Source organism: Empidonax traillii, unplaced genomic scaffold (assembly GCF_003031625.1).
Source record: "Empidonax traillii isolate 1590-97213 ecotype Southwest subspecies unplaced genomic scaffold, ASM303162v1 scaffold897:size315579, whole genome shotgun sequence".
In the NCBI taxonomy this organism is placed as follows: domain Eukaryota; kingdom Metazoa; phylum Chordata; class Aves; order Passeriformes; family Tyrannidae; genus Empidonax; species Empidonax traillii.
The window spans coordinates 118,492-137,627 of NW_020956090.1; the positions used below are offsets into that span (position 1 = coordinate 118,492).

Sequence of the window (19,136 nt, forward strand, 5' to 3'; positions counted from 1 at the left end):
TGGAACTTCTGAGAAGAGTATCAGTAGTTGGAAAAATAGTCTGTTTTGGATGAAGATGAGAAGTAAAACCTTGGTGTTTTCCGGGGGGGGGAGGAGGGGGGAAGTGTTTCTGAAGATCTGTTGCAGGAGAATTGCAATAAAAATACTTTAATATGTCTATTGCTCACTTGGAAGGCTGGCAAAGGTTGGGCCTCCTTGGATACCCTTTTACACACTTTTTCTAGTCTGGTAACGCAGAATCTCTTGCCTCCACAATTTTTAAGGAAAGTTGCAGAGATGAAATCAATAAGGGTTTTTGAAGAAGGTGGAGAATCAGCTGCTGTGTTAATTTTCCTAATTGCAAATTGAAAACCGTTTTCTCAGAATTTTTTTTTTTTTGCAACAAAGGCATTTTTCAGTGGAAAATGATTCTGATGGAAAATTCACAAGGCATCCAGTTTGTTACATCTGTTTCCATTGTTTCTATGTTGAGTCCCCTACTTGTGACAAAATTTTATGTTTCTCTCTTCTGTTTTGGATGCTACTCATGACTAGGCATGATTTCAGATTGCCTAACTTACATATATTACAGTGAACTCTGACAAACAACAGCTTTTTCTGGCAGAAGTTTACTTGCTGTCTGGATTCTTACAAAGCTGCTAGTGCGGAAGCATGTATGTTACCATTACACATTTTCAGGTTGAGAATTGAATTAATATTGATAATGATATGTGGGTTGTAAATACATTTTTGTAGATAGAAAGCTTAATTAGGACCAAGGTGACAGTTGCTTTAAAAATCACTTTTAATTGGTGGAAAAACAGGTTAGATTTAGGTTTTTTTTTTTTTGTTTGTTTCTTTGTCTGTTTTTATTTCTCAAATAAAAAAAAGGTAGAGACATTGAAAACATAAAAAAGGAATTCAAAAATTATGAAGTGGAGCATCAAAAAATTTGCAGCAATAATCTTTCTAGGCAAGCCTGGATGTGCCTTATTTTTCCTCTTAGTTTACTGTTGTCAAAACCAAAAAAACCCTAGAGAAAATAGAAATAAATAGTAGACTCCAGGAAGCCTTTCTCATTTTGTAGGTAGACTTCAATTAGAAAAAACCTTCCCCGGTTTTCAAGTTGCCTTAAGTGAGAGATTTATATGAACATACAGTTTTGAAAATCCTTTGTACCACTTAGATTCATGCTTTTCAGGGATCTTACAATGTTTTTTAGATCAGTCAACTAATCATTTTGTGTAAGGAGAAGCTTCCTTCACTTGGGAAGGTTTAGGCATGTTCTGAAGTGTGGAGTGGAGGTCTGTGCTTGCCTACCTGCTTTTAAGTGAAAGACTGACTGAAAAGTTACCAAAGTTAACCACCTACAGTATGTTAGAGGTGACTCCTGATGGTGTAGTTGCAGACTCCAGTCTGTCTAAACTTAAAAATGTGTTTTCTGTGAAGCTTATTGACTAGGACGTGGGCTGTCTGCACTGTATGCCCTTGGAAGTTCTGTTTCAGACTAAATCTAGCCCAAACCCGTAATATTTTGGAGCACATCTAAGTTTGTGTCTCTGGGTCAGCTTTACAGCAAGGGAATGTTATTGGTGTACTGCAAGGCTGCTCTGTGTTGCAAACTAAAATACAGTAAATTGCAAACCAAAGTACACTAAATGGGGTCAGTCAGTAGTTATCTCAAGAGTACACTTCTGATCTGAAGGTAAACACAGATGCAGTTTCATACTTTTGTACTGAGCTCCTCAGCTCTGTGTGAATGTTGAGAATAGGACAGTATTTTCTTTAGCTCCTTAAGGAAATACTTGTTTTACTCAGTGCTGTGATGTGTGTTGTTGCCTTTGTTCACCAGGACACCAACTGAATGTAAAAGTAATTATTGGGAGCATAACATCTGGAAAGATGACTAGCCCAGAAATGCATTGAAAATTAGCAAAGAGCTCTTTGTTGTAGGGCTACAACTTCATTTTCAGAAACATTGTAATCAAGCTCTTCTGTAATGATACCTCTCTGAAATACGTGGCATGCTAGCCTTCCAAGTGTCCGTGGAAACAGAAAAAATGGACGTATGTAGTAGTAAAAACAACTTCATGTCAGAAAACGCCGATCTTTCTGTTTTACGGCAGAGTAAAGTGAACAGAATATAGACCAGTGTTACTTTCTATAATAAAACAATATTCTTTCATTATTGTTGTGGGAGGTGCAAAATACACCTTTGCTCAGTTATATGGGTTGCTGTAGGAGCCTTTAGACCCCGGGCTCACAGGATTGGCTGGTACCACTCTTAAAACAACCGTGCTGAGGTCTGGTAATGGAGCAGAACAGCTATGTATCAAACGAGAGATCATTTTCTTCCTTGCAGATGTACTAGGCAGCTATGCAACACTGTAAAACAATTTGTCATGAGCTACAAGCATACTCAACTTTAACAAATTTGTCCTTAAATCATTTTAATGATTATTTTAGAGTGAGTGGTCAAAGCCAAAACAACAGAACAGCAAAAGAAAAAAATTTAAAAGAATGAGAAAAAATATGAAATGAAATTTATGTTTGCAAGCCATATATTGGTTTTGCATTCATCTAAGCCAGGTGAAATGAATAAAGTCATCAGTTCCCTGAGGAAATAAAGTCTCAGTTCATTGAGATTGCTGCTAAATATACTTAATAAAGTCTTAAAATACTCCTAAGTTAAAACATAAGAGTAAACTTCTTTAGCACTGGGTGCCACAAAAGTTTCATGACCCAGCAGTAAGAACTGAATAAAATGGCCTGAGGCAGAACCAAGGCCAGTTATACTTAAGGCTTTATATAAAAGTTTATAAAAGCAAACAGTAACACAAAAGAGAAGCCAATATAGAATGTGTCAAGTGGGCTGCTTTGGCCATGCTGGTTCAGACCTATTCCAGGCTCACTGCAAATGGCCATTCAGCTTCTCTGTTTACCCAGCAAAACACAGAATTACATGCAGCTGTTGTTCCCCGAAGTCTCAAGCTTGGCTGCCATGTAATGAACACAAATGTCGCTTCCACAAACCAGCTAGCTGTGAAAAGTAGTTTCAACTCATGATGTGTGGATAAAGCATCACCACTAACAGAGGCAGGAATTTTAATCTGACACACATCCATTGAAACTCAGCAAAGATAATGGAAAGGCAAGTCCTCCTCCATTAGTACTTAGGTTTCCTGCAACTGAACAAGCATAGCAATGCCAGTGCTAAGGCACTGTGCATTTGTTTGAGTAATGCAGGGTACTAGGCAAGATTCCTGACAAGATAAATATTCCCCAGCAGAGGCTGATTGTATTTATTCTCCATTTGTTCTTCAAGCAATTCTGTTTCTTTTATGCTGTTGAAAAGAAGATGGGACTGCCTGTGTGTAGCAGCACCAAAGTCAGTCAGATTACACCCACAAAAATCAGAATCGGATCCATAATTCTTTCCTGTTAGTCATCCACTGACCTTGCATTTGGAATTACACACTGAGGAAATTACTGACCTAGGCCATGCTGACTATGAACCAAGCCCAGCAACTTGAGTAGACAAAGAGTACAATCTAACTAGCTAGGAGCCATTTAATGATCCAAACTGTAACAAATTAAACAGGAGGAAGTATAAGTTACCATAGGATAGTTCATGGGATATTTACAGCCTTGTTAACAGAATTAAAGTGAGAAGTGAGCCAAGAAGTATCATTTCAAGAAGTATAAAAAAAAAAAAAAATCTGTGTAGCAGCAAATATAACCAGGGGGAAAAAGGTCTTTCCTGCAAAATCTGTAATAACAAGTAATAGTAACTTGTAGTAACAGGTAAGATTCTAGAACTAGAATTGACCTTAAGAGACTTCAATAGTTCTATGTATTAGAAGTTCCACAGCCGCAAGGTACTAACTGGGAATAAAAACGGGTTGATGGCATCTCAGAATTCACAAAGAAATCTCAAGTTAAGACATTGATTCATAACTCAAACAAGAAAATCTAATGCTAGAATATGTAAGACTTCCATTTGGGCTTACCAAGTTGAATTCGACTAGTAAGTTGCCTCATAAATTAAAAAAGTATTATTAATTTTAAAATGTTTAATATTTAATTTCATTGCATTTGGTGTACATTGGTCCAGAGGACTGATAATCATGGCTAGGCTTCGTAAACGAAGATTTGAAGAGGGCTAATAACAATCTAATTAAATTCACTGACAAAAGTTCCCATTAAACAAATCCTAAATCCCAAAGTCCTTGCTGAAAGAAAATTCCTGGTAAACTTGCCAGGACCTTTCAATAATTATTAACTGTTCTTTATAATTTAGCTAAATAACATCACTGGAAGATGTACCTGATAATTTTCTCCAACATGATCAATTATTTTATTCAAAATGGCATATTTTGCTAGATCTCATGCTTAGCATTATCAGTTAATGGTGTAAATCCCTACTAGCATAATGCTAACATGATGTAAAGAAAACACATATAAAAATGACCATGATGTTGGCTGTGATACTCTCATTTAGCCTGATAAACAAATTTGTTGTCCTACTTGAAGGATACCTCATGAACTGTATAAATTGTAACCCACTTACTTATGGCACAATTATAAAATAATTCTCTTTTATGTATTAAGACTTATGTGCACATTTACAATAATGTAAATTTTAAAAAAATTGTCTTCAGTGATGACAATTCTCTGGTATTTCTCACCAGTTGATTTTGGAGAGCTGTACAAGGAAAGTCATTATATTCAGTTAACTTTTACAGAAGATAAGAGACCATCTCAAGGTGGTGCTGTGTGCAGTTGAAGAGAGTTAACAAATCTAGATCTCCAAAGTATCAGCTTATTCCAAGTTCTGCCCAGTGATGCATATGAAAAAACTTTGCCGTGTTCATAGGTTGGGTCTGTGCCTCAGCTTTCTGTGAGAGTATTTTCTGTTGCTGCATAGAACATACAAGTTATTTTCACCACTTGGATTTCAGTATTCTTTTTAAGGTTAGAGGAGTGGGGTTTTTTGGTGGTTTGTTTTGGTTTGTTTTGTTTTTTTTTTTACATTATGGATTAATAGCAATACAGACATTTGAAAGGGCAACAAACCTGACTTAATTTTGATCTTAAAATCAGCCACACTTTTAAATCATTTTAATACTTTCATGGATTTACACAGACCTTGGCAGGCTTAAGTGTAAGATTCTGGATGTTCATGCAGAACTTGGCTGAGAGTGACAAGGCTAAGTATAGTTGGAAGGTACACTGGAAAATGAGCTGACATGCACCATTGTAAACATCCTACCGGGATCATTCTCTATGCTCAGAGAGGTGTAACTGGGCCTGGAATAGTCATGGGAAAGCTAAACTGTTTCTTTCCTTTCTTTGTCCTGCAGCTGGAAAAGTGAACAAACTTAAATGGCTTTTGACGTGGCCGTTGATATTCTTGCTCTTTGTCACCATTCCAAACTGCAGCAAACCACGCTGGGAGAAGTGGTTTATGTTGACATTCATCTTATCCACTTTCTGGATTGCCTTGTTCTCCTACTTCATGGTGTGGATGGTAAGTGTATGTGGCAGGACTTCATACTGAATGAAATGTGTGTCTCAAAATAGATAATAGTTCTCTTGTGCATTTGTTAAAGCAAGGCGTGTAATTGTAGGAAAAGTGTAAAAGTGCATGTAAAAGTGCAGTCTCTTCAGCTCATTCTCAATTATTATAATTTTAGCTTTCTGCTACTTTGTCCTGCACAAATAATTGGGCCTTTACTGTGTAGGGCCCAGTACAATACAGAAAGGTGCCAGCCTGATTTTCAAGACAATGTGGTTATCCACGTCCTACCAGTGAAGGACATTTAAATGAAAATGTTTAACTCTTAGCATCAGAGACACCTTTAGAAATTTGTCTACAGAGTCTAGTACTGAAACGTGTATAAAAGGCAGTTGGATGCAATATTTGAAGACTCAGAAGCCGTGTCAAACACCTTGATTAGACTGGAAAGAAAATTCTTAGTGAAGAGTATTACGGTTGCTGGTGTGTTTCCCTTTGCCCTGGATTTGTGAGAAACAGTGTGTTAGGTGTATATCTGTAAATTGTTGTCAGTAGAGGAGCATACTTACTTGAAGATTTTAATAAATTCCTGTTTTTCCTCCTCACCCTCTTTCAGTCTCTCAAGTTTACCTTTTCAGTTAGAGAAGAGACATAAACAGGAAAGCTCCTCAAATTGATTCTGTGTTGGGGAAATGAGCAGTGCTTCTGAAGTACAAAGCTGAAGATTGGTAGGATGCTGTGAAGAATTCATATGCCCATTTTCCTTTTTCCTTTTAAAGGAATATATGGTGAAGAAACTTTCAGCTGGTTTCATGTCGAAATATATACAGTCTCACATATTACACTCATGGACACATATATATACACACACTTTCCTGGTCACGCATATGGACGAATTTTTGTTCTTAAACTTCTTAAACCTGCAAAAACTTTTTTGGATGGAGAACATCTCTACTTTCCTCAAATGTATTGGGCATTTGCAAACTTTATGTTTCTTCTCATGGAAGGTTGTGTTTTCTATGTACTTTTTTCAACTTTCGATATAAATTTTTCAGCGTAAAGTAATCCTCTTAACACGGACTGTTGAAGAAATTCCTATACCAGCCTCTCATTCTGCCTGATGTAATGACACCAAACCCACACATTTGTTTCATATTGTATGTCCTTTGCAAGCTCTCACTCAGTACCCTTCAAGTGTGGATATCACAAATGTGAGAGGTGCTCATTAAGAGTGTAACACAGTTTGTTTTAAGAGGCAGATGGACTTTAATACCCAGTTACCAGTTGCAGCAGGGGAATCATGCCTACTCCTATTTCTGAGTCCCTGCCCCTGAAGATCAGATGTATCAGCAGGTTCCTAAAATACACCTTTTCTTTGGTGAAGGGTCCAGTTCTACTCATGTGAGAGGCTGGCAAACTTTTTCAAGAAAACAACACAGAGCCTTAAAGACTTCCATTCTTAGCAGCCTCAGCAGGGAAGCAGCTGCCTGTCCCTGATTCAAACTTCTCACTCTCACAAGCCTATTTCCTTTTCAGCTGCCTTTTCTTCATGCTTTTTCAGCCCTCTTTGCATGTTCCAACTAAATACAGTTCCCTGTCCTTTCCAAGAATTCTACTATCTTCAGTGATTCCCTGAGGTCTTTTAAAGCTATCTCTGGAGTCTCAGGGGACAGTATAACCAGACAGGCTCACTTTAAGATTATATCAGAAGTCATGCAAGAAATTAGTTTCTTCTTCATGTGTTGGGTTATAATAAATTCTTTATATCTCTACCCCTATATTACAATATAAATCAGTTGCAGTCCTTTTGAGAATAGAACCAGCAAGAGTCTTTGCTATTCTTGGGAACAAAGAAATCCCAAATCCACGGACTGGATCACCTGATCTCCTTAAAAGATCAGTATATCATGTTAGAAGCGCAGAAAATGGAGAAAATGAAGTTCATTCATAAAATGTTGAATAATAAGACCCAAATTCATTTTCCTTTTCACAGGCTTGTGCAAAGGTTGATTATTCCACTAGTATTTAGTTTGCAGAAATAGGTAAGTGTCCTGAGTCTAATCCTGTTAGGGTCCACACCAGAAATCAAATTTAAGATTATGGCACAACTGTATTGGAATGAGGAGACTTTCCAGATATGGTAAGTTAATCTACTTTCCTCACTGTTCAGGTAACTGTGATTGGATACACCCTTGGGATACCAGATGTGATCATGGGCATTACTTTCCTAGCTGCAGGAACAAGCGTCCCAGACTGCATGGCCAGCTTAATAGTAGCAAGACAAGGTACTGTGTCTGCTGAAGCATAACTGCATTCTTACATACATGCTCTGTGATTTTCTTCCTCCATGCACACAAATTGTAAATTTTATTTTATTTCTTTTATTATTATTACTATTACTATCATTTTATTTTTTACTATTTCAGGGCCTCATTAGGAGCCAAAACACTTTGCTGATTATTATAAATCAAAAAAAGTAATCCTTGTCCTGTTATCTTTTGCTTATCGAGACTGGGCATTTTAGCATTCTAGAAGGTAATTCAGCATTTATATGTCATGCATGACATGTATCAGCCAGGGTAAAAAGATAAAAGTCATAGACAAAGCTAGAGTATCAGCTATTAAAAATTACGTTGAAGAATACATACTGACTATCACTTGTCCATGGAAAACTTGTACTGATTTCTAGAAGACCTCTCAAACCCAGGGAAGTGGTTTAAGAGAATGTGGCAGAAGTGATGTTGCCCCAGGCATGCTTCTCATCCAAATGCAGACCTCTTTCCCACTTGGACATATGAATAGCTACACTGGATAGAGTTTTAGATAACTGTCAGCTGTGTCCTCCTCAACTGTCCATTTGAAACTGTCAGAGGCTTTCCTGTGTATCTTTAAAATTTGATTAAGTTTCTTTACACTTCCTTTTTTTACTTGAAAAATACCAGTAGCAGCATCCCTTCCTGTTGTTGAAAAGCATTAAAGCTGACAGCATGATCCCTGGTACAGCAGTAGAATAAGAAAAGGACCTAATGGTATTTTCCACTATTTCAATTCCCATAGCCTTTTTTTTTTTTTTTTGTTCTTGATAATGAGATCTCCAGCACACATCATTGGGCAAACAAAAGTGTTTTGCAGTGATAAATTAAGTACTTCAAAGCCCCACCTTTGTAATTTGAGATAGAAGTAGTGCTGTTAAATGTTGCCTGCTTGAAAAGAATTATATATTCAAAATATTTAATTTTCCAGGTTGCATTTTTTTTTATGTGCAGGAAAATCTCACAAAAATCAATACAAAAAGGTATTCAAAATTTTTATGGAACCACCTTCCTACTAAATTAATTTTCCATGTGCATTATTAAAGTGATTTTTGTAGCATTACATTTTTTAAGTAACAGACTACTTCTTTAGATTAGTTCTTCTGTTGTATTAGACAAAACTACTGTAGGAATTGTGTCCTCTGAAGGTGAAGGTAAGCACTAGCTTGGCAAAAAGCCGCCCAATTCCCTTGAAGAACATACAGGGACTTTGCTCTACTTGAATTCAAGACAGTTGTTTACTGACAGAATGCAGACAAATATCTAATACAGAGAGGAACACTACCATATTTTGAATTCAAAGACGCACCTTTGTAATTTTTCAGCAGCTTCCTGCTAGGAGATACTGTATTTATGCTGTGGTAGTGTGTGTCTCCACTCTGTGCATACTCTGAAGCTGTTTGTGGGATGCCCCATTTATGTCAAAGTTCCTCTTCCTTTCCGATATTCATTTTGTGGAAGTGATTTATTAGTTAGGCCAGTGCCTAAGGGAAATTAGTAGGGACAGAGAAGAATTCTTCCTTCCTCATATTCATTGACAGTGGTGCAGAATGAGATGCCAGCCAATGATAAGTATTTGAAGTAGATTTTGATTAATACCTAGGTACTTCACCACAATTCACTCTTTTTTTCCTTTCCTGTAGCATTTTGTTGTTCCTGAAGTTCAATTATTGCTGATTGAGCCCCACAGAAATGCTTAATAGCTTTGACTATCACCTGGTTGGGTTATTTTCACAATCTTTTTGCATCATTCACATGAGATGAAGGTCACATAGCCATATACCAAATCCTGTACATAATCTTCAGATTCCCTGTGGCTGCTGACTATTTAGAACAAGACTTTGACATTGAACTCAGATGCTGAATGGATACTGCACACCCTGTAAAAGCTCTCTGAGGCACAAGGAAGATATAGTTGGAGTGAGCAATTTTTGCACTCTTTTTTCAGAAGTCATGCAGATGTTTTGGAAATTGTCTCCCTACCTCAGATACTCTGGCCAGTTCTAGGGGGAATTGCATCAATTGCATCAATGCCCTTTAGTTTCCTCTAGTAGACAGTGTAATGGCTGTATACTATGATTATATTGAAGAGTTGTTGTTTTCTTTTCTCTGCAGGCCTCGGTGACATGGCAGTGTCCAATACAGTAGGGAGTAATGTCTTTGACATTCTGGTGGGACTTGGCGTTCCATGGGGTTTGCAGACCATGGCGATTGATTATGGATCAACTGTACGTATACTTGGCAAAGTTTTCCTTTTATTGTATTTGTAAAAAATCCTAAAAAGAAAGCATGCAAATAAGTAAAGAAAACCTCAAAGAACCTGCTGAGCATGTTATCAGTTGCTGAATAAGGTGTTATTTCTTTGCCAAGGAACATAAAGTTAAGGAAGCAATTCTCCTTTCACAAGCTGCAATTAATTTCCACTGAATTTTCCACTTTGTCAACCAAAGTATATTACACTGTGTAGCAAAAAAATAGTGCCATGGACAGTTCATGGCTCTATGATTTTCTCTCTATACAACTATTAGCACAGCTGTCTGTCTCTGTATACCTTAGTATTTTTGTCTGTAAGATGAGAGTAACAGCTTATCTCCCTCTTCTGAGGATTTTTTAACATAAACCCCATTATAAAGTCTGACTTCTTTTTAAATGGAGGTGGGATTACTATACATTTGCTTTGATTCCCTAATCTTCTCATTCTTTATTCTGATTAATCTGTTGTGGATTCCATAGTTTAAAATATGTAAGTCGCTATTCAAAACAGAAGGTGGACTATTAATCAGTAAATTGGTTTTTGATCTGCAAAGCACAGCTATATACTGAGCATTTTAAAAGTCTCTTCCAATTCCCACAGGTTAGGATAAACAGCAAAGGACTGGTCTATTCAGTTGGACTTTTGCTAGGATCAGTGGCACTTACTGTAAGTATCTGAGAATCTCCAAGTATTCAGATTGCAAAATAATTATTAGGTAATAGATTAGGATAATTATTAGGCAATAGTTAGGATAAAATAGAAATACTTAGCATTGCTTCTTGTGAAGTATCATTCTTCTAGCAATAACATGAGTTGAAGAGCCTCCACTGTCTTCAGTGAGGACTGAAATCTGGCATTTGATGCAAGAGATACTGGATATGTGTGGGTCCCGATATTTCAGTGGCAGTGTTGAAATTATGGGATCCAATAGTAGTTCTTTGGTCCTGTGTGCATACCCCAGACCTATCTCTACTTTATGCTGGGACAAGACCCAGGTATGGTTCATCACCCTTTGCCATTGTCTCTGATTTCCAAAACCAGCCTGGACTAATCAAGTGCTGTAGCTTAAACTCTTAATGCGTACTAGTCAGTGAGGACTGTGAACCTCAGGATTTTGAATGCACATGCTAAATGTCACTCAGTGTAAGACACTTGCCCTTTTAACACATCTTATCAAGCTGGAACAATAATTCTGTTTCAAAAGTCAATTTTGCTGGTACTTAAGGTCTGATCCTGCTGACTCCCAGGGAAACCTCTGTAGGAAGAATCAAATCAGGTATAAGGAATCAAAAAGGTATAAAATATTCACGTATACTAATGTCTTTCACTGATTGCCTGGGAGGCTTTGTAGAGGCTCTATAGTAAGAGGGGTTCATCACTGGAGATTTCACACTGTTGCATGACTTGGTCTTAAAAACTTCACATCACCTGTGCATGACTTAAGTGGTAGAATGACCAGGGCCTGTTCACTCTACTACTAACTTCCTAATGTGCCTGATACAGAAGGTGTGAGAGCCTGTCCTTTTCTTATTTTTTTGTCTTATCCCCAGTCTGCCATCCTGCACAGTGCCTGTGAAACAACAGAGATATTCTGTAGACATTTGTATCTGATGTTGCTGCATGCATATTGCTAACCAGCACTTTGGGAAAAATTGGGAAGATAATGCAGGTGTTACTACACTAGCCCTTCATGTTTTTCTGAGAAGAATCTTTTCATAGCAGAAGCCATATCAGCTGAGTTTGAGGCATCTATTATTGTCTCATTTGTTCTGCTGAATACCCTGATTCGCACAGACCTTTCCAGCAAAACTCAGCGGAGAATTTTGAGCAAAACAAATAACAATTCAGAGGCACTCAACACCATTGAAAAGAGATGCCTTCATGAGGACTTCATTGCTTTGCTACCTGTAACTTACTGGTACCCTTAGTTCTGGAACTCAACCAAACAGCAAAGCAAGCACCTCTTCTGAAGCTGTTGAAAGAATGGGCATTAGGTGCTGGTGCTGGGACATAAAGAATCTACAGGGGAACACATGAGGGAGGGACATTCATGTAGTTCATTCAGTGCTCTTCTTTATTTCATTAAATATTTTGTAAAACAGTCTTAGGACATCTGAGAGTCAGACCAGAATTTCAGTTCTTAGTTTGGGCTTTTACATTTCTCTTCTTGATCAGAAAAACATATGTTGCCTTTTTGATCTATAAAACACAGAGAATATATTTTTATCTTTGTACAAGATCTCTAATTCAAAATACTTGTTTTTAGCTTATAATGGGTGGTTCCACAAGTTTCCTTCAGAGCTTAATTAACTAATGCTTCATTTGCTTGCAGGTGTTTGGAATCCATGCAAATAAGTGGAAACTTGACAGGAAATTAGGCATCTATGTGTTGTTTCTTTATGCTGTTTTCCTGTGTTTATCTATCATGATAGAGTTTAATGTCTTCACCTTTGTCAACTTCCCTATGTGCCGAGAAGAACTTTAAACCACAACGAGGAGAGAGGCTGAAATTCTCTTCTGATTACACATGCTGTAAATGGCAGGAGGCATTTCACATTTTTACCTTCTTTCCATCAGTAATTTGAGTGTCGTTCCTGCTTCATCAGCTAACAAGCACTTTTTCCTATGCGGAAGGAAAGCATACCCTCCTTTTAACATGCTAGCTCAAGGCAACCAAAGCATTTTCCTCCTCTTTGGGTACTGCTGCTCAGACATAAAGCTCCGTGGATCTTATGCAGAACTCTAAAAGGACCCATTTCCGGGCATTCTGTTGTGGTTTTCATTCTCCTTTTGCAGACAATCAGCCGTCACCAAGGTTAGCAAGAGGATGGGATAAAAATATTTATAGTTCTTTTGGTTTTGACATTTACTTTCCATGGATGGATAAGAGGCAAGTTCAGAACTTTTCTTGGCTCATTCAAAATATCTCAACTCTAGGACCGGAAAGTCCAAGGCACATATCATGGCATGCACTGTTGAGGACATCATTTCCCTTTCAAGTGCTCTGCTTATAGAGGAACTGCACTGACAGTTTTTGATGGCAGTGTTGGATATTTATCACTCTGTTCAATGAACATGGACAATGTGGCAGAGAAAGAAGAGGAAATGGTTGTATGTTGTATCACTTGTGATGATGCACACTAGAAGTCAAGAGTATCTGCATACTGAAGAAGAGAATTACATGCAGAAATTCATACTTGAAAAATATGTTTTATTGTTAATGAGGAATGCTGTACACATAAATATAAACTGACATTTGTGGAATATTACACCACAAAAAAACTTTGCATTGGCCATTGTAAGCCCATTGTGTAAATTTAGAAGAAACTAAACAAATAAAACTGGGTGCTCAGTAATTATCAGTTGTTATCAGTTGAGAGTAGTATCTGAACATAATCCAGACTTTCTGACAGCAAAACCCACCCTGATTATGATTTTATTTAATTCAGTTTGATTGGTGGGAGGAAGAAGCTTATTTCATCAGTCAAGAAGCTGGTGTATTCTTCACCAATTTTTCTTTATTCCCAGAAGCTTAATGAAGATGAGTGTCTGTCGTGGAACAGTGCAGATAAGAATCACATAGACAAAAGCAAGTGTGTCAAGAGAGTATGGTCCTTGATTTGATTGCATGCAAATTTTGAAGCACAATATACTTCTTTTGAACTCCGAGTAGAAGCCAAGTTTTGATATCCTTTCCACCAGCATAATAATCTGATATAAGGAATTACTCTGGATGTAATTGACAGCACGATTCAGCCCAGAGTATTGAAATAATGGGTAACATTCCACATTGTAGCGGTCACACAATTGCAAATCACTGAGACAGCATATTTTGAATTGCTACTAAACTTTAAAAATATTTTGAAGCTGTATGTGAATGATCACATAAAGCTTCTAAGGAAGCACAGTTAACTTTATACATAGATTTTTTTAATTTTTTAACGTTTATAAACCAAACCTATCAACTAAAAGTTGATGTGTTTTTAAATATATAAATATTTCCATTAAGACTATATATAAAAAATTGTGTCAATGAGAACATACTATAAAATGTTAGTAAATAAGCACTTACTCAGAAAGTTCCTTCTTTTAACAAATGATAAATAATTATGTTTATCCAGCTGACATGCAGAATACTGTTTACACCAGGCAATGTGTTTACAATTATGGCTATTTTAAAAATTATTTTAGTATAAATGAAGGAGTGTATTCTGCCGATGAACTTTTTTTAAGGAATTGGATCCTTTCAATGTAATCCTAAAGAAAAAGAGAGCAACACATTTGTTATTTGCTTTACACTTTGTTACAAATGTCAGTATTAGTATCCATTTAGGGTTCATAATTTAAGAGTTATGTTGTTAAACAAGCCAGTTCTAAAGATGGCCACAAATACAGCATTATTAAAATGCTTTATTGAATAGGCAAGCATGGCAGTAAAACACATTTTATCTCAACAATGCCAATGACCCCATTTCCAGGCATTCAAGACATTTTTGCTGCAGTATAAAGCTGAGGAGATGGAATTCATGTTCATCTTTGAGTCTTCTGTTGCAGAAAGGCTGTGAAAAGGCTCTGAAAAGGCTGCACCACTGTAGGAGCGTCCCCCTCTAGTCTTACTCTCTCCCCTGCTGTTGTTCAGGAGGACAGTCTGCTGCTGAAAATATGGTGATGACCTAAATATCAGACGGAAAGGAGCAGAGAGAGAGGCTGAGTAAATGTTCTTGTCCTATATTCTGCTATTGTATGGTTTTGGAGAACTAACTGTCTCGAAGCAGATATTTGCTCTCCTGTGCATGGTTCAGGCAGCTCAGATGTCTTCACACAGTAGAAGAGTGATTCTGAAATCAGGTTTTGAATGCTTAGTGAAAGCTGAGTTGACAGTCATGAGGGCATCAAAGCTTATAGTGCTAGATCTAGCAAACTGTACTCTACCTTCGTATTTCTGAGCCAGGCAACTTTGGAAAAATACGGACACCAATTTTTTTCTGTAGCAGCTGACCCTCATCCCAAACATGCACAAATTTTTGTTTGCTAATGCCATGAGTTCTTCAAATATAATTTAGAATTACTCTGCCTAAATTGAATATCACTTGCTCCAGAAAACCAGTGGTGTGTTTTAGCAAGGGGCAGTCTCAGAACATAGTACTGACCTTAAATTATGTGGCTGATCCTGTCATCTATAGCTCTTCCTGAAACATAACCCCACTTCAGGACAATTTATATTGAATTCTAATGTTGCATTTCATGAGGTGGTCTCATGTATCTCCTGCTATGAGACAGGTATCATGCCATGCTTATCATTATAAATAACATTAGTAGGGTTCTCCTCTGACACCACCCCACAACCAAGGATGTACTGTTTGCCAAAGAATTATGAGATGCTGTATCAGGACCTTGATGGCACATTATCATGTGAAGTAGTTTAAAGGGTTCTTAAGTTGTCATTATCCATATGCTATAATAAATAGAGTTATACACCAAACCATGCAGGTAAACTAAATGGTCCAAGAAAGATCTGATTGACGAATTGTTGTAAACAAAAAAACAGATAAACCCACATCAGAATGTATCAGTAATTCAGTAGGCTGTTGCCGAGTAATAACAGATAGTGCCTTTCATATGTATACAAAAAAAAAAAAAAAAAAGAAAAAATTTGCTTGTGTGGTCAGGAAACCATTACAAATTTTGCCATTTTCAAATCAAGAAAAGGAGTGATTTGTGCTTGGCTCTCTGCAATTAGTACAGTTCTACTCTGCAGCTGTTCAGATTGTGTCTGTAAAATTTTGTAGCCATTTTGTTTTATTAACCATTGCAAAAGTTAGCTGGCTGAGTTTGGAATGTGTGTCGCAATGTTCTGTAAGTTAATGTTCTGCTAAAGAGTGAAAAGAAAGCTGGTGGATGTGAGGGTAAAACTGTTACTGTGATCTGAAATTTGCCAGCATACTAACACTGAAAAGTAATACAACTCAGAAAAAGATATCCCATATCCAGCAAAGCTTAACTTCAGTAGGTTTGATTCCATTCTTAAAGCTAAACATATATCCAAGTGCCTTGCTGGATTGTGTCCTAAGATGACAGTGGAGGATGATTTTGGGGTTTTCTGTCATATTCGGATCTTTTCATATTTTACTGAGTTTGTAGTTTAAGGATTGTATTTCTTTCTCGAATTAAAAGGTTTGACCAGAATCTGTGGACTTCTGCTGATACCACTTTCAATTTCCACTCATGTAAATAGGAGAACATGTTCCTTGTCTCAAACTACAAAACTGTGCATCTGCCCTTGTGTGTATGAGCAGGATGAAAACTGAATTATAGCTGGCCAAGGAAAGCTTTTAGCAGCTCTTTTCTGCTGCAGTTCCCCTGGAGTAGCACATTCCCACATAGACCCACAGGTTGCAATCCTGTCTGTAGCAAGCAAGTGGGAGTTTCCATTGAGTTCGACAATTTTTGATTACATTTATTTACCGTAACAATTGTACTGCATTATAAAGTATTGCTTGAGTAAAGATTTCAAGCTCAGGATCTACATGTCTAAATCTAAGAAGCTACAGATATGGTTATCTATTTGATGATCTAAGGGCTGCCCCCTGGGCTGAAGTCTAGCCTAGAAGAACACCTTCAGTCTTCCCAACAGGTACAGCATAGTCAGCATCTTTCTCCTGGCTCAGTCATTGGCGTGCCAATTTTATTTTGTTTTCATACGCTTGCTGCAGCTGTAGCAAACATAAAATTAGTTTCTGGATTTAGATTATATTTGTAAACTTTCTGTCAACGTGTAAACAAATGGAAAAGGTCTTTACTAATCTAATTCTTAGCAATTGTAGAGAAGATTCTATTCTGTCTTTGATTTCCCTTGTGACTGTGCTTTAATTGCACGTGTTTCTATTATGTGTTTGCTTTAGTTGCACAAATCCCTCATGGGTTTTATTGTCTTCCTTTCTTGGATTTCTTGCCATTGTAATGCCATTTACTTGTGTCCTACTGTTAGTTGGTTTTGGTAGAGTGCTTTAAGCTGTATAAATACTGCCTGATAATTCATGCCATGGAGAGATCAGACCTAATGTAATATGAATCAGACACTAAAATAACTGATAGCCAGGTAAAACCAAAGAATCTTCCTAATTGAAATACATCACCTTTAAGCATAACATTCTGTCACTGCAAGCCTCAGATCTCTCTCAGTTATTTGTGTTTAAACACTCAGAAAAAAATCTGCAGCTTGTGCATTTGCTACACAATTCCTTTTTTATTTCTTTGAGTCTGAACTCCACATTTTTCATTTTTTTGGGTGATGAGATTTATGTGATGGTTACACAGGTAAATGACAGCATTTAGTTCCAGCAACTCTGTACCAAACACTTTATTATTCCCTTGAACTATTTTGAAAAGTCTGTATGCAAGAGATCAATGTTCTGCTGAAGAGGAGAATGCCATTCAACTGATATGTGCATTCCAGCTTCTGACCTACTGTGTACATATTTAAAAACCTCCTTTTGAATAACTTGAGCACACACTTTTCTCGCATTTCCCCATACGTCAGGTCCCTGATGTTTTCTCCCAAGAGAAATCTGTGAACTCCTATACCTCCCTGTCCTGACATGTGAGGTACACGTAGCTGCTTCTGCACAGGCTGACGTGTAGTGGTTGTGGCAATTTGTTCCTCATGTAGTTCTGCTTGCTACCATCCTTCTGACATACAGTGCGCTGTCTGAAAGAAATGAATGATTATGGGAAATTAATGCCATTTGGATATTTTCTCAGAAGAATTGCCAGTTTGAATTTAATCCCATTTATTTTTCTTTTTTACTTGCACAAAGAATGTAGGCAATCATTGCCATCCTGTCAGTCTTGATGAACTTGAAAGACAAATCTAAATATTGATTTATAGCACTAGGCATGATAACAGAATTCTAAAGGTATCAGAATATATGAAAACTAAACAGGTATAATCTCTAGAAAGATTGATAACAATAAAGATGCTTCCTTTCAGAGGATTTATACAGAAATATTATGGCCTTTATTCATATACCAGTTATGTATGCAAAGAACACTTGTAAATCTCCTTCCCCACCAGCATCTCTGTTTCAAATGGCTGTAACTGCAGCAAAGTTATGAACAAATTCTTGCCTTCATGTTTTTGGGAGTGGTACCAGTGCTCATTAATGTCCTGGTAGTTGGCACAAATTTGTGTCAGTGGAACTGAGCATAGAATTTGGCTCACACTGTCTCCTCCATTGCAAGAAAGTATTTGAAATCATTTATGATCACTAAAACGAATTCCAAATCTTTTAAAAACCTGTGTTTCATACTTACAGGCATTTGCAGTGCACCCCTAGGAGGTGCAATACCTCTTTAAATATTATTAAAACTTTCTAGAACTGCTTACTTTAAAAACAGAAAGGGATGGGTTTGTAAACTGTAAATAACAGAAATCTCTCATGTTATTTATTTTTTCAATGACTGTGACCTTATGCACTGTGAATGCTCTGTGATATGGGGTCCATTGTACAGATAAATAGGTCATGGAATCCAAATGGATTTAATGTGATAATTTGTTACAAAATGTTGGCATGATATTTGATTATTTTTGTTGTGAGAATTATAAAAAAATAGTTAACTCAGCATTTATAAAGATTATAGCAGTCAGTATTATGCACTATATAAAAATATGTACACTATCAATAAATTATATAAACAACTAGAGTGTGGTTTTTTTCTTAGATGATGTCAAGTTGTGAAACATTCTCATGTTTATTATTGAAAATCTAAAATGAAGGACTCAAATAGGTTACGTGCCTTTACTTTTTTGGTGAAATCTGGACCCCGCTGAAGTGAATGACAAAAGGCCCACATTTTCATCTATTGCAGGGAGTATTGCCTGGATCAAGCCATTATTTGGAGTGAGTTAAGTGTATTGCTTTGATTTGCAGCAATTCTGAAACAGACAATTTGCTCTTTTGGGACTAGAAGTGTGTGAATTGCTGAGAACACAGTTTGCTGTGCTGAGGCAATGATTCAAAAGCAATTATGGGAGCTCAGAAACACCCTGTCGAGATCATTTTGGCTACTTTGT

The 19,136-nt window shown here is 37.0% G+C and overlaps 1 protein-coding gene across 1 annotated transcript in view; it reads left to right on the top strand.

The window, feature by feature from the left end:
- The window catches only part of SLC24A4 (solute carrier family 24 member 4), a 94,332-nt gene extending 75,571 nt beyond the window's left edge, over positions 1-18,761 (top strand). The window contains exons 13-17 of the mRNA XM_027902630.1: positions 5,343-5,509; positions 7,668-7,782; positions 9,925-10,037; positions 10,664-10,729; positions 12,396-18,761. Coding sequence (XP_027758431.1) covers positions 5,343-5,509; positions 7,668-7,782; positions 9,925-10,037; positions 10,664-10,729; positions 12,396-12,548 — 614 coding nt within the window. The 3' untranslated portion in view covers positions 12,549-18,761. The remainder of the gene's footprint in view (positions 1-5,342; positions 5,510-7,667; positions 7,783-9,924; positions 10,038-10,663; positions 10,730-12,395) is intronic.
- The last annotated feature ends 375 nt before the right edge of the window (positions 18,762-19,136 follow it).